General features: G+C 53.2%; 1 protein-coding gene across 1 annotated transcript in view; it reads left to right on the forward strand.

The window, feature by feature from the left end:
* LOC137319522 (adenylate cyclase type 4) overlaps positions 1–8,233 on the forward strand; it is a gene marked incomplete at its 5' end in the record, with an annotated part of 9,658 nt that extends 1,425 nt beyond the window's left edge. Inside the window, 4 exons of the mRNA XM_067981655.1 lie at positions 2,291–2,398; positions 3,208–3,322; positions 4,103–4,227; positions 6,543–8,233. Of these exons, the coding sequence (XP_067837756.1) occupies positions 2,291–2,398; positions 3,208–3,322; positions 4,103–4,227; positions 6,543–6,677 (483 nt within the window). The remainder of the gene's footprint in view (positions 1–2,290; positions 2,399–3,207; positions 3,323–4,102; positions 4,228–6,542) is intronic.
* Between the last annotated feature and the right edge of the window lie 7,269 nt (positions 8,234–15,502).

A 15,502-nucleotide genomic window follows, 5' to 3' on the forward strand; every position in this document is an offset into this window, starting at 1 on the left:
TCTTCAAGATGTTAAGGGGCACTGATGGGGTAGATAGAGAGAAACTATTTCCGCTGGTTGGGGATTCTAGGACGAGGGGACATTGTCTAAAAATTAGAGCCAGGACTTTCAGGAGTGAAATTAGGAAACACTTCTACACACAAAGGGTGGTAGGAGTTTGGAACTCTCTTCCACAAACTATGCTACCTCAATTGTTAATTTTCAATCTGAGATTGGTAGATTTTTGTTAGCCAAAGGTATTAAGGGATATGGGGCTAAGGCGGGTATTTGGAGATAGGTCACAGGTCAGCCATGATCTCATTGAATGGCGGAAGAGGCTCGAGGGGCTGAATGGCCTCCTCCCGTTTCTGTGTTCGGCCCGTTCCCCTGCCCTTTCCCCATTCAACCCATCGCCCCTGTGCCCTCTCTCTCTCTCTCTCTCTCTGAAGGAGAGGTCACGGTGATATCAGTACCCTGCCCCCAGAGCGGCACTGAGCCCCACAGGGCAGGGAGCGCCAAAGTTCCAGCCCCTTTGGGTCTGTGCTGAGTCCGCCGATCATTTATCACGTTGCTGCTTGTGGGGTCTTGCTGTGCGCAAACTGGCTGCCGCGTTTCCCTACGTTACGACAGCGAAAACACTTCAGAAGTACTTGGTTGGCTGGAAAGCGTTTTGGGACGTCCTGAGGTGGTGAATGCAAGTTCGTTCATTCTGCCCACTCACTAGTTGTGCCCCCGATCTTGTCCCACTCCCCCTGTGCAGAGGGGGAAACGGGGGCTGAGATTAAATATTTTGGACCTCAGTTAAAGAAGAGGAGGGAGGAGGAAAGCCCCTGAGACACCTTGGGGTTAAAAGTTTCTCAATCGGCCTGTCCAAATTTACATCCTGACTAGAAGTAGCGACGCAGGTTAATAAGGCCATAAAAAAGGCAAACCAAGCACTGGGGTCCATTTCTAGAGGGACAGAATTAAAAAGCAAGGAACTTATGTTAAGAACATAAGAAATAGGAGCAGGAGCAGGCCATTCGGCCCCTCGACCCCTGCTCCGCCATTCAATCAGATCATGGCCGATCTTCCACCTCAACTCCACTTTCCCGCCCGATCCCCGTATCCCTCGATTCCCCTCGAGTCCGAAAATCTATCGATCTCAGTCTTGAATATACTCAACGACTGAGCATCCACAGCCCTCTGGGGTAGGGAATTCCAAAGATTCACGACCCTCCGAGTGAAGAAATTCCTCCTCATCTCAGTCTTGAATGGCCGACCCCTTATCCTGAGACTATGCCCCCTGGTTCTAGACTCTCCAGCCAGGGGAAACAGCCTCTCAGCATCGACCCTGTCGAGCCCCCTCAGAATCTTAGATGTTTCAATGAGATCACCTCTCATTCTTCGAAACTCCAGAGAGTTGTAGAGTTGTGCTGTAGACTTAAACTTGTAGAGAACCTTGGTTAGACCACACTTGGAGCACTGTGAACAGTTCTGGTCTCCATTATTATAAAAAGGATATAGAGGCACTGGAGAAGGTGCGAAAAAGATTCACAAGGATGATACCAGAACTGAGAGGATATCCTTATCAGGAAAGGCTGAACAGGCTGGGGCTCTTCTCTCTGGAAAAGAGAAGGCTGAGGGAGTGACCTGATCGAGGTCTTTAAGATAATGAAAGGGTTCGATGGGGTAGACGTAGAGAAGATGTTTCAACTTGTGGGGGGAGACCAGAACTAGAGGGACATCACAAGTCACTAATAAATCCAATAGGGAATTCAGGAGAAACTTCTTTCCCCAGAGAGCGGTGAGAATGTGGAACTCGCTCCCACAAGGAGCAGTCGAGGTGAATAGTGGAGATGGATTTAAGGGGAAGCTCGATAAACACATGAGGGAGAAAGGAATAGAAGGATATGCTGATAGGGTGAGATGGAGTAGGGAGGGAGGAGGCTCGTGTGGAGCATAAACACCAGCACGGAGCAGTCGGGCCGAATGGCCTGTTTCTGTGCTGTGGACTCGATGTAAGTCACTGAGGCCCATATTGGTTACCAGGGCAACACAGGTCAGGAGATGCGTTGCATGAACTACGGAGACACCTCATTTACATATCATCGGAATAGACCCTCCCACTTGCGGGCGGGCAGAACCTATGAGCTCCCTTAACCCCTCGACGGGAGGGGAAAGAGGCAGCGGAGTCGGGCACAGCAAGATCCCACCCAATTTTGCCCACCGTGGTTTCCATGTTGACTTAACAGAGGAGATGGAGGGGTGGGGGGTGGGCTGTGGTGAGGAATGCCCTGGTTTTCACCGAGTCCGTTTCTCCTCTCTGCAGCTCCTCTCGAAACCCAAGTTCAGCGGCGTGGAGAAGATCAAGACCATCGGCAGCACCTACATGGCAGCGTCGGGGCTGAACGCCGCCCTGGGCCAGGAGGGTCTGCAGGTAACGGGGAGACGGGCCGAAGGGGCTTCTCCCGGGGCCGAGATTCAGCCGTTGCACTTCCTGTAACGGAGCAGGGTGCGGTCAGGTACTGACCTTTCACCCCCCCCCCCCCGCCTGCCCGCCCGCCCCCACCTTCGGGGAGCCGAGGGTCAAATTTCACCTTTCACCTGTAGGAAGACTATTCCACCAGGATTGACGGACCCAGGTGATAGAGAGCCAAATAAAACAACACGACAGGTTGGCAAGAACGTAAGAAACGGGAGCAGGAGATGGCCATTCGGCCCCTCGAGCCTGCTCCGCCATTCAATCAGATCATGGCTGATCTTCCACCTCAACTCCACTTTCCTGCCCGATCCCCGTATCCCTTGATTCCCCTCGAGTCCAGAAATCCATCGATCTCAGTCTTGAACGACTGAGCATCCACAGCCCTCTGGGGTAGAGAAATCCAAAGATTCACGACCCTCTGAGTGAAGAAATTCCTCCTCATCTCAGTCCTAAATGGCCGACCCCTTATCCTGAGACTATGCCCCCTGGTTCTAGACTCTCCAGCCAGGGGGAAACAGCCTCTCAGCATCGACCCTGTGAAGCCCCCTCAGAATCTTATATGTTTCAATGAGATCAACTCTCATTCTTCTGAACTCCAGAGAGTATCGGCCCATTCTACTCAATCTCTCCTCATAGGACAACCCTCTCATCCCAGGAATTGATCTAGTGACTTGGAGCCAATTGTTCACTCAGGAAGGTTGCCTGTTATGTTATTGACCCTATTTTTGTCTTCTCCCTGCTATCCCCACACCCCCCCACGACAGGACTCGGAACGGAATTGCATGCATATTGGGGTAATGGTGGAGTTTGCGGTGGCCCTCATGGGAAAGCTTGATTTTATCAACAAACATTCGTTCAACAGCTTCAAGCTACGAATCGGTGAGTGCATCCCGACTGAATTGCCCCCACCTTCTGCTTCTGTGTCCCACCGGTCCTTGTGTTTCCCCTCCGAAACAGCTGGGATGTTTTAGTGAAAGAAGCCGCTTTCCTTCCACGGCCCTCGACTCCACTATCGCAACGCTCTCCTGGCCGGCCTCCCGTCTCCCACCCTCCGTCAACTCCAGCTCATCCAAAACTCTGCTGCCCCCCGCCCCCCCCCGCTGTATCCTAACTCGCACCAAGTCCCGTTCCCCTGTCGCCCCCGCCCCCCAACTACTGTGCTCGCTGACCTGCATCGGCCCCCGGTCCGGCCTGGATTTCAAAATTCTCATCCTTGTTTTCCAATCTCTCCATGGCCCTCGACCCCCCCCCCCGCCCTCCCTATCCCTGTAACCTCCTCCAACCCTCCCAGATCTCTGCGCTCCTCCAATTCTGGCACTCTCGCCCATCCCCGATTTCCATCGCTCCACCATTGGCGGCCGTGTCTTCAGCCGTCTAGGCCCCAAGCTCTGGAATTCCCTCCCTAAACCTCTCCGCCTCTCTCTCTCCTCCTTTAAGACGCTCCTTAAAACCTACCTCTTTGACCAAGCTTTTGGTCACCTGTCCTAATATCTCCTTATGTGTCTCGGTGTCAAATTTAGTTTGATAATCGCTCCTGTGAAGCCCCTCGGGACGTTTTACTACGTTAAAGTCGCTATATAAATGCAGGTGGTTGTTGTTGTTGTTGTTGTTGTTGTTGTCTCCCTGCCGGTTAATGGCTGCCACTTTCTCTGTTGCCAGGAATTAACCATGGGCCTGTCGTTGCCGGGGTGATAGGTGCACGAAAGCCACAATATGATATTTGGGGCAACAGTGTCAATGTGGCCAGTCGAATGGACAGCACCGGGGTCCTGGGCAGAATACAGGTACGGAGCAAGCAGATAAGACCAGAGGCACACCCAGTGAGCACTCACCAGTAATGGACCCAAACCCCTTCCCATCCGCTCCCATTACAATCCCAATGGATCAAACCCCTTCCCATTCACTCCCACTGTACACAATCCCAATAGACCCAAACCCCTTCCCATTCACTCCCATTGTACACAATCCCAATAGACCCAAACCCCTTCCCATCCGCTCCCCCTGTACACAATCCCAATGGATCAAACCCCTTCCCATCCGCTCCCATTGGACACAATCCCAATGGATCAAACCCCTTCCCATCCGCTCCCATTACAATCCCAATGGACCCAAACCCCTTCCCATTCACTCCCATTACAATCCCAATGGATCAAACCCCTTCCCATCCGCTCCCATTGGACACAATCCCAATGGATCAAACCCCTTCCCATTCACTCCCATTGTACACAATCCCAATGGATCCAAACCCCTTCCCATTCACTCCCATTACAATCCCAATGGACCCATCCCCCTTCCCATTCACTCCCATTGGACACAATCCCAATGGATCAAACCCCTTCCCATCCGCTCCCGTTGTACACAATCCCAATGGATCACACCCCTTCCCATCCGCTCCCATTGTACACAATCCCAATGGATCAAACCCCTTCCCATTCTCTCCCATTGTACACAATCCCAATGGATCAAACCCCTTCCCATCCTCTCCCATTGTACACAATCCCAATGGACCCAAACCCCTTCCCATTCACTCCCATTGTACACAATCCCAATGGATCAAACCCCTTCCCATTCACTCCCATTGTACACAATCCCAATGGATCAAACCCCTTCCCATTCACTCCCATTGTACACAATCCCAATGGATCAAACCCCTTCCCATTCACTCCCATTGTACACAATCCCAATGGATCAAACCCCTTCCCATTCACTCCCATTGTACACAATCCCAATGGACCCAAACCCCTTCCCATTCGCTCCCATTGTACACAATCCCAATGGACCCAAACCCCTTCCCATTCGCTCCCATTGTACACAATCCCAATGGACCAAACGCCTTCCCATTCACTCCCATTGTACACAATCCCAATGGATCAAACCCCTTCCCATTCACTCCCATTCTACACAATCCCAATGGACCAAACCCCTTCACATTCACTCCCATTGTACACAATCCCAATGGACCAAACCCCTTCCCATTCACTCCCATTGTACACAATCCCAATGGATCAAACCCCTTCCCATTCACTCCCATTCTGCACAATCCCAATGGATCAAACCCCTTCCCATTCACTCCCATTGTACACAATCCCAATGGATCAAACCCCTTCCCATTCACTCCCATTGTACACAATCCCAATGGACCCAAACCCCTTCCCATTCGCTCCCATTGTACACAATCCCAATGGACCCAAACCCCTTCCCATTCACTCCCATTGTACACAATCCCAATGGACCCAAACCCCTTCCCATTCACTCCCATTGTACACAATCCCAATGGACCCAAACCCCTTCCCATTCGCTCCCATTGTACACAATCCCAATGGACCAATCCCCTTCCCATTCTCTCCTGTTCTTTGCTGCTCGGCAATAACCCAGCGCCCTGCATCCCCCTCATGCCTGATGCCGTTTCTCATGCTGGGAACATAGTAACCGGAGGAGGCCGTTCAGCCCCTCAAGCCTACTCCACCATTCAATCAGACCATGTCTGACCTGCACCTCAGCTCCATTTACCCTCCCCTGCTCCAAATCCCTTGATACCCATCGAAAATCGATCGATCGCAGTCTTGAATGCTCCAACTGGCCCCCAACCTTTTGGGGGAGAGAGATGTTCCAGATTCCCACTCCCCTTTGTGTGAAGAAGTGATTCCTGACTTCACCCCTGAACGGCCTGGCTCTAATTATGAGAATGTGCCCCCCTCCTCCTCCGCTTTGCTCTGGACTCCCCCGCCCCCCCCCCCCCCAACCAGAGGAAATAGTTTCTCTCTATCTACTCGAATCCCAATATCACGTAAATCACCCCTGACCCTTGTATACTCAAGGGCGCACAAGCCAAGTCAATGCCACCCGTCCTCGTAATTCAACCCTGGAATTATTCTGGTGAATCCACCTCCGAGGCCAATATCTCCTTCCTGAGGTGCGGTGCCCAGAACTGAACGCCGTGCTCCAGATGGGGTCTAACCAGAGCTCTGTCCATAACTTCCACCCCTTTGTATTCCAGCCCTCTTTGAGATAAAGGCCAACATTCCCATTGGCCTTGTTGGGTTGGTGCATTTGGAACCTGTGCTCCAGCATTACTCTTCGCTCCGTTCTCTCCTTGCAGGTGACGGAAGAGACAGGTAAGGTGCTCCGCAGACTGGGCTACACTTGCTACAACCGAGGCATGATCAAGGTGAAAGGTAAGGGTGAGCTGAGCACTTACTTTGTCTCCACCGACCTGGCTCGTTCCAGCTACTAGGTCGGGCGGGGTGGGGCAACATGTCGAATTGACAATGGGCGTCCCTGCCACGGGCCGAGGCGACTCCCGGGCCCCAGGCCTAAGAGCGAACCCTTGACATTGGCCTGACGTCACGCCAAGCCGCGAGGAGGAGGAGGAGGAGGAGGAGGAGGAGGAGGAGGAGGACGTGTTTCGCTTCCCGGACAATGCTTTTCCGACGCGGGGACGGTCCCGACGTGTCACACGCGCGCGCGGAAGTGCGAGGGCATCGGAATTCCGTCAGGAAAGAGTCTGCCAGATGTGGACGGCCAGCTCCTCGACACACTCGCTCGCAGTTTACAGCGACTCGGAGTCAGACCAGCGCCTCGACAAGTGTTTTTATCACTGATTATCATTCCCTTGTGTTTACCGAATCTTGTGTATTTAACGTGCAATATCATTCCTGCTCCCTGGGCCTGCGCCCGCTCAACACCTCGTCCCTGGGCCAATTAGGGCAGTGTAGAGGGAGCTTTACTCTGTATCTAACCCTGTACCTGCCCTGGGAGTGTTTGATGGGACAGTGTAGAGGGAGCTTTACTCTGTATCTAACCCTGTACCTGCCCTGGGAGTGTTTGATGGGACAGTGTAGAGGGAGCTTTACTCTGTATCTAACCCTGTACCTGCCCTGGGAGTGTTTGACGGGACAGTGTAGAGGGAGCTTTACTCTGTATCTAACCCTGTACCTGCCCTGGGAGTGTTTGATGGGACGGTGTAGAGGGAGCTTTACTCTGTATCTAACCCTGTACCTGCCCTGGGAGTGTTTGATGGGACGGTGTAGAGGGAGCTTTACTCTGTATCTAACCCTGTACCTGCCCTGGGAGTGTTTGATGGGACAGTGTAGAGGGAGCTTTACTCTGTATCTAACCCGTGCTGTACCTGCCCTGGGAGTGTTTGACGGGACGGTGTAGAGGGAGCTTTACTCTGTATCTAACCCTGTACCTGCCCTGGGAGTGTTTGATGGGACGGTGTAGAGGGAGCTTTACTCTGTATCTAACCCTGTACCTGCCCTGGGAGTGTTTGATGGGACGGTGTAGAGGGAGCTTTACTCTGTATCTAACCCTGTACCTGCCCTGGGAGTGTTTGACGGGACAGTGGAGAGGGAGCTTTACTCTGTATCTAACCCTGTACCTGCCCTGGGAGTGTTTGATGGGACAGTGTAGAGGGAGCTTTACTCTGTATCTAACCCGTGCTGTACCTGCCCTGGGAGTGTTTGACGGGACGGTGTAGAGGGAGCTTTACTCTGTATCTAACCCTGTACCTGCCCTGGGAGTGTTTGATGGGACAGTGTAGCGGGAGCTTTACTCTGTATCTAACCCTGTACCTACCCTAGGAGTGTTTGATGGGACAGTGTAGAGGGAGCTTTACTTTGTATCTAACCCTGTACCTACCCTGGGAGTGTTTGATGGGACAGTGTAGAGGGAGCTTTACTCTGTATCTAACCCTGTACCTGCCCTGGGAGTGTTTGATGGGACAGTGTAGAGGGAGCTTTACTCTGTATCTAACCCTGTACCTGCCCTGGGAGTGTTTGATGGGACAGTGTAGAGGGAGCTTTACTCTGTATCTAACCCTGTACCTGCCCTGGGAGTGTTTGACGGGACAGTGTAGAGGGAGCTTTACTCTGTATCTAACCCTGTACCTGCCCTGGGAGTGTTTGATGGGACAGTGTAGAGGGAGCTTTACTCTGTATCTAACCCTGTACCTGCCCTGGGAGTGTTTGATGGGACAGTGTAGAGGGAGCTTTACTCTGTATCTAACCCTGTACCTGCCCTGGGAGTGTTTGATGGGACAGTGTAGAGGGAGCTTTACTCTGTATCTAACCCTGTACCTGCCCTGGGAGTGTTTGATGGGACAGTGTAGAGGGAGCTTTACTCTGTATCTAACCCTGTACCTGCCCTGGGAGTGTTTGATGGGACAGTGTAGAGGGAGCTTTACTCTGTATCTAACCCTGTACCCGCCCTGGGAGTGTTTGACGGGACGGTGTAGAGGGAGCTTTACTCTGTATCTAACCCTGTACCTGCCCTGGGGGTGTTTGACGGGACAGTGTAGAGGGAGCTTTACTCTGTATCTAACCCTGTACCTGCCCTGGGAGTGTTTAATGTAACCGTTAAAAATGAAGAATTTTGAATTTAATTCTGACTGACATTGTGATCGCAGGGCCTCTCTGAACACCTTGTCGTTCAGTTAATTCTCCCGACCGTGCCCTGCTTTGATCAGACATTCCAGGCTGTCTCCCAACCTCTGCTCAAAACTGCTGATCGTTTCAGGCTGCCCTTGTGTATGTTATAGTGCAATAAAAGGATTCTCTTTTGTTAACTGTGGCTGCCTCCTGTTCCTATTTGGCCTGCAGGTTGGCCACCTTCCCCCCGGACATGCCTGGGGGTCTGAGTTCAGCCTCTCTCCGAGCTCTTCCCCACGTCTACGGGGCGAGACGAAGGAAGGTCAGGGGGAGGCTGGTGTGGAGCTGGCACGGAGCTTTCGGGCCGAATGGCCTGTTCCCCGTTTCTCTCCGTTTTTCCCGTCCGAGCGCTGTTGGTTGCTGTTGACTGGGGTGTTGCCTCGTTCCTGCCTTCAACCCCCTCCTCCGCTCCGCCACACTCTCCAGCAAGGAGCGGGAGAGGGGGATGGTCGGGGGGGGTAGGGTCACAAGATGGAGATCAGGAGCAGGAACCCTGGCTGTTTTCCGTCTCCGCCTCGAGAAAGCCTGGGGGGGGGGGCTGAGGCCCATTTGTCGTCCCTGCGATCGCCCACCCCAGGGGGCAGAGAGAGGCAACCCAACTGATCCCGATCGTAACGGGAGGGAAGATCGGAGAACAAGGTCCCTCAGAGGGTGAAAGGTCAGGGTCTGACCCACTGACCCACCCAGCGCCCGTCCCCCCCACCAGAGGGAGAGGTGACCTTCACTCCCCTCCGTCTGGGGTCGGGTTTGATCCCCAGGTTCCAGAGTTTGAGGGACAGTAAGGATAAAAGGCTATTCGGGCCTGAAGTTGGTTGGGAGATTGAGGGGGTTTAGGGAGTGAAGGGGGTTTAGGGAGTGAAGGGGGTTATGGAGTGAAGGGGGTTTAGGGAGTGAAGGGGGTTTGGGAGTGAAGGGGGTTTAGGGAGTGAAGGGGGTTTAGGGAGTGAAGGGGGTTAGGGAGTGAAGGGGGTTATGGGGTGAAGGGGGTTAGGGAGTGAAGGGGGTTTAGGGAGTGAAGGGGGTTTAGGGAGTGAAGGGGGTGAGGGAGTGAAGGGGGTTTAGGGAGTGAAGGGGGTAATGGGGTGGAGGGGGTTAGGGAGTGAAGGGGGTGAGGGAGTGAAGGGGGTTATGGGGTGAAGGGGGTTTAGGGAGTGAAGGGGGTAATGGGGTGGAGGGGGTTAGGGAGTGAAGGGGGTTAGGGAGTGAAGGGGGTTTAGGGAGTGAAGGGGTTTAGGGAGTGAAGGGGGTTAGGGAGTGAAGGGGGTGAGGGAGTGAAGGGGGTTAGGGAGTGAAGGGGGTTTAGGGAGTGAAGGGGGTGAGGGAGTGAAGGGGGTGAGGGAGTGAAGGGGGTGAGGGAGTGAAGGGGGTGAGGGAGTGAAGGGGGTGAGGGAGTGAAGGGGGTGAGGGAGTGAAGGGGGTTTAGGGAGTGAAGGGGGTTTAGGGAGTGCAGGGGGTTTAGGGAGTGAAGGGGGTTAGGGAGTGAAGGGGGTTTAGGGAGTGAAGGGGGTTTAGGGAGTGAAGGGGGTTTAGGGAGTGAAGGGGGTTTGGGAGTGAAGGGGGTTTGGGAGTGAAGGGGGTTAGGGAGTGAAGGGGGTTAGGGAGTGAAGGGGGTTTGGGAGTGAAGGAGGTTAGGGAGTGAAGGAGGTTAGGGAGTGAAGGAGGTTATGGAGTGAAGGGGGTTATGGAGTGAAGGGGGTTATGGAGTGAAGGGGGTTATGGAGTGAAGAGGGTTTAAGGAGTGAAGGGGGTGAGGGAGTGAAGGGGGTTAGGGAGTGAAGGGGGTTTAGGGAGTGAAGGGGGTTTGGGAGTGAAGGGGGTTAGGGAGTGAAGGGGGTTATGGAGTGAAGGGGGTGAGGGAGTGAAGGGGGTTATGGAGTGAAGGGGGTGAGGGAGTGAAGGGGGTTTGGGAGTGAAGGAGGTTAGGGAGTGAAGGGGGTGAGGGAGTGAAGGGGGTTATGGAGTGAAGAGGGTTTAAGGAGTGAAGGGGGTGAGGGAGTGAAGGGGGTTTGGGAGTGAAGGAGGTTATGGAGTGAAGGGGGTGAGGGAGTGAAGGGGGTTATGGAGTGAAGGGGGTGAGGGAGTGAAGGGGGTTATGGAGTGAAGAGGGTTTAAGGAGTGAAGGGGGTGAGGGAGTGAAGGGGGTGAGGGAGTGAAGGGGGTGAGGGAGTGAAGGGGGTGAGGGAGTGAAGGGGGTGAGGGAGTGAAGGGGGTGAGGGAGTGAAGGGGGTGAGGGAGTGAAGGGGGTGAGGGAGTGAAGGGGGTGAGGGAGTGAAGGGGGTGAGGGAGTGAAGGGGGTTATGGAGTGAAGAGGGTTTAGGGAGTGAAGGGGGTTAGGGAGTGAAGGAGGTTAGGGAGTGAAGGGGGTCAGGGAGTGAAGGGGGTTTAGGGAGTGAAGGGGGTTTAGGGAGTGAAGGGGGTTTAGGGAGTGAAGGGGGTTTAGGGAGTGAAGGGGGTTTAGGGAGTGAAGGGGGTTAGGGAGTGAAGGGGGTTTAGGGAGTGAAGGGGGTTTAGGGAGTGAAGGGGGTTTAGGGAGTGAAGGGGGTTTAGGGAGTGAAGGGGGTTTAGGGAGTGAAGGGGGTTATGGAGTGAAGAGGGTTTAGGGAGTGAAGGGGGTTAGGGAGTGAAGGAGGTTAGGGAGTGAAGGGGGTCAGGGAGTGAAGGGGGTCAGGGAGTGAAGGAGGTTAGGGAGTGAAGGAGGTTAGGGAGTGAAGGGGGTCAGGGAGTGAAGGGGGTCAGGGAGTGAAGGAGGTCAGGGAGTGAAGGAGGTTAGGGAGTGAAGGGGGTTAGGGAGTGAAGGGGGTTAGGGAGTGAAGGGGGTTAGGGAGTGAAGGGGGTTAGGGAGTGAAGGGGGTTAGGGAGTGAAGGGGGTTAGGGAGTGAAGGGGGTTAGGGAGTGAAGGAGGTTAAGGAGTGAAGGGGGTCAGGGAGTGAAGGGGGTCAGGGAGTGAAGGAGGTCAGGGAGTGAAGGGGGTCAGGGAGTGAAGGGGGTCAGGGAGTGAAGGGGGTCAGGGAGTGAAGGAGGTCAGGGAGTGAAGGGGGTCAGGGAGTGAAGGGGGTGAGGGAGTGAAGGGGGTGAGGGAGTGAAGGGGGTGAGGGAGTGAAGGGGGTGAGGGAGTGAAGGAGGTTAGGGAGTGAAGGGGGTCAGGGAGTGAAGGGGGTGAGGGAGTGAAGGGGGTGAGGGAGTGAAGGGGGTGAGGGAGTGAAGGGGGTGAGGGAGTGAAGGGGGTTAGGGAGTGAAGGGGGTGAGGGAGTGAAGGGGGTGAGGGAGTGAAGGGGGTGAGGGAGTGAAGGGGGTGAGGGAGTGAAGGGGGTGAGGGAGTGAAGGGGGTGAGGGAGTGAAGGGGGTGAGGGAGTGAAGGGGGTGAGGGAGTGAAGGGGGTGAGGGAGTGAAGGGGGTGAGGGAGTGAAGGGGGTGAGGGAGTGAAGGGGGTGAGGGAGTGAAGGGGGTTATGGAGTGAAGGGGGTGAGGGAGTGAAGGGGGTTTAGGGAGTGAAGGAGGTTAGGGAGTGAAGGGTGTTAGGGAGTGAAGGGTGTTAGGGAGTGAAGGGGGTTAGGGAGTGAAGGGGGTTAGGGAGTGAAGGGGGTGAGGGAGTGAAGGGGGTGAGGGAGTGAAGGGGGTGAGGGAGTGAAGGGGGTGAGGGAGTGAAGGAGGTTAGGGAGTGAAGGGGGTTTAGGGAGTGAAGGGGGTTTAGGGAGTGAAGGAGGTTAGGGAGTGAAGGGGGTTAGGGAGTGAAGGGGGTCAGGGAGTGAAGGTGGTCAGGGAGTGAAGGGGGTCAGGGAGTGAAGGGGGTCAGGGAGAGAAGGGGGTCAGGGAGTGAAGGGGGTCAGGGAGTGAAGGGGGTCAGGGAGTGAAGGGGGTTGGGAGAGGATGTTTTTTTTTTATTCGTTCGTGGGATGTGGGCGTCGCTGGCGAGGCCGGCATTTATTGCCCATCCCTAATTGCCCCTTGAGAAGGCGGTGGTGAGCCGCCTACTTGAACCGCTGCAGTCCGTGTGGTGAAGGTTCTCCCACAGTGCTGTTAGGAAGGGAGTTCCAGGATTTTGACCCAGCGACGATGAAGGAACGGCGATATATTTCCAAGTCGGGATGGTGTGTGACTCGGAGGGGAACGTGCAGGTGGTGTTGTTCCCATGTTCCTGCTGCTCTTGTCCTTCTCGGTGGTAGAGGTCGCGGGTTTGGGAGGTGCTGTCGAAGAAGCCTTGGCGAGTAGCTGCAGTGCATCCTGTGGAGTGAAGGCAGGGGAGGTTAGGGAGTGAAGGGGGTGACGGGAGTGAAGATGTTTCGAGTGATGAGGAGATGCCTGTGATACTGAGATTATGTCCACTGCAACAGAGAAAGTTCAGAGCAGATTCCATCGAGGATGTTAAAATCACAAAGTTTTGATCGGGTGAAAATTGAAAGACTTTCGTCTGGTTGGAGAATCAGTGCTGAGGAGTCGTTAATTTAAAATGATCACTGAGAGTGAGGAGAAATGTCTTTGCACAGAGAGTTTGTTGGAACAGGGAACATTCCACCACAGTGAGCAGAGAAAGACCATTGAATCATTTGAGGGAACACTGGAGAGATATTTAAATCAGATACAGGGCCTTCGGAGAAAATGGACAAGTGGGATTAGTTGGGATTGATACAGGGCCTGCAACTCACTCCCGGGTATCTGTTATTCTATATATAAACCCCCCCGAACCCCTCGATTAGATTCCAGCCTGTAACTCACTCCCGGGTATCTGTTATTCTATATATAAACCCCCCGAACCCCTCGATTAGATTCCAGCCTGTAACCCACTCCCGGGTATCTGTTATTCTATATATAAACCCCCCCGAACCCCTCGATTAGATTCCAGCCTGTAACTCACTCCCGGGTATCTGTTATTCTATATATAAACCCCCCCGAACCCCTCGATTAGATTCCAGTCTGTAACTCACTCCCGGGTATCTGTTATTCTATATATAAACCCCCCGAACCCCTCGATTAGATTCCAGCCTGTAACTCACTCCCGGGTATCTGTTATTCTATATATAAACCCCCCGAACCCCTCGATTAGATTCCAGCCTGTAACTCACTCCCGGGTATCTGTTATTCTATATATAAACCCCCCGAACCCCTCGATTAGATTCCAGTCTGTAACTCACTCCCGGGTATCTGTTATTCTATATATAAACCCCCCGAACCCCTCGATTAGATTCCAGCCTGTAACTCACTCCCGGGTATCTGTTATTCTATATATAAACCCCGCCGAAACCCTCGATTAGATTCCAGTCTGTAACTCACTCCCGGGTATCTGTTATTCTATATATAAACCCCCCGAACCCCTCGATTAGATTCCAGCCTGTAACTCACTCCCGGGTATCTGTTATTCTACATATAAACCCCCCGAACCCCTCGATTAGATTCCAGCCTGTAACTCACTCCGGGGTATCTGTTATTCTATATATAAACCCCCCGAACCCCTCGATTAGATTCCAGCCTGCAACTCACTCCCGGGTATCTGTTATTCTATATATAAACCCCCCGAACCCCTCGATTAGATTCCAGTCTGTAACTCACTCCCGTGTATCTGTTATTCTATATATAAACCCCCCGAACCCCTCGATTAGATTCCAGTCTGTAACTCACTCCCGGGTATCTGTTATTCTATATATAAACCCCGCGAACCCCTCGATTAGATTCCAGCCTGTAACTCACTCCGGGGTATCTGTTATTCTATATATAAACCCCCTGAACCCCTCGATTAGATTCCAGTCTGTAACTCACTCTCGGGTATCTGTTATTCTATGTATAAACCCCCCGAACCCCTCGATTAGATTCCAGTCTGTAACTCACTCCCGGGTATCTGTTATTCTATATATAAACCCCCCGAACCCCTCGATTAGATTCCAGCCTGTAACTCACTCCCGGGTATCTGTTATTCTATATATAAACCCCCCGAACCCCTCGATTAGATTCCAGCCTGTAACTCACTCCCGGGTATCTGTTATTCTACATATAAACCCCCCGAACCCCTCGATTAGATTCCAGCCTGTAACTCACTCCGGGGTATCTGTTATTCTATATATAAACCCCCCGAACCCCTCGATTAGATTCCAGCCTGTAACTCACTCCCGGGTATCTGTTATTCTACAGATAAACCCCCCGAACCCCTCGATTAGATTCCAGTCTGTAACTCACTCCCGGGTATCTGTTATTCTATATATAAACCCCCCCGAACCCCTCGATTAGATTCCAGCCTGTAACTCACTCCCGGGTATCCGTTATTCTACATATAAACCCCCCGAACCCCTCGATTAGATTCCAGTCTGTAACTCACTCCCAGGTATCTGTTATTCTATATATAAACCCCCCGAACCCCTCGATTAGATTCCAGTCTGTAACTCACACCCGGGTATCTGTTATTCTATATATAAACCCCCCGAACCCCTCGATTAGATTCCAACCTGTAACTCACTCCCGGGTATCTGTTATTCTATATATAAACCCCCCCGAGCCCCTCGATTAGATTCCAGCCTGCAACTCACACCCGGGTATCTGTTATTCTATATGTAAACCCCCCGAACCCCTCGATTAGATTCCAGTCTGTAACTCACTCCCGGGTATCTGTTATTCTATATATAAACCCCCCGAACCCCTCGAATAG

The sequence above is a fragment of the Heptranchias perlo genome, unplaced genomic scaffold (assembly GCF_035084215.1).
Source record: "Heptranchias perlo isolate sHepPer1 unplaced genomic scaffold, sHepPer1.hap1 HAP1_SCAFFOLD_855, whole genome shotgun sequence".
Classification (NCBI taxonomy): Eukaryota; Metazoa; Chordata; class Chondrichthyes; order Hexanchiformes; family Hexanchidae; genus Heptranchias; species Heptranchias perlo.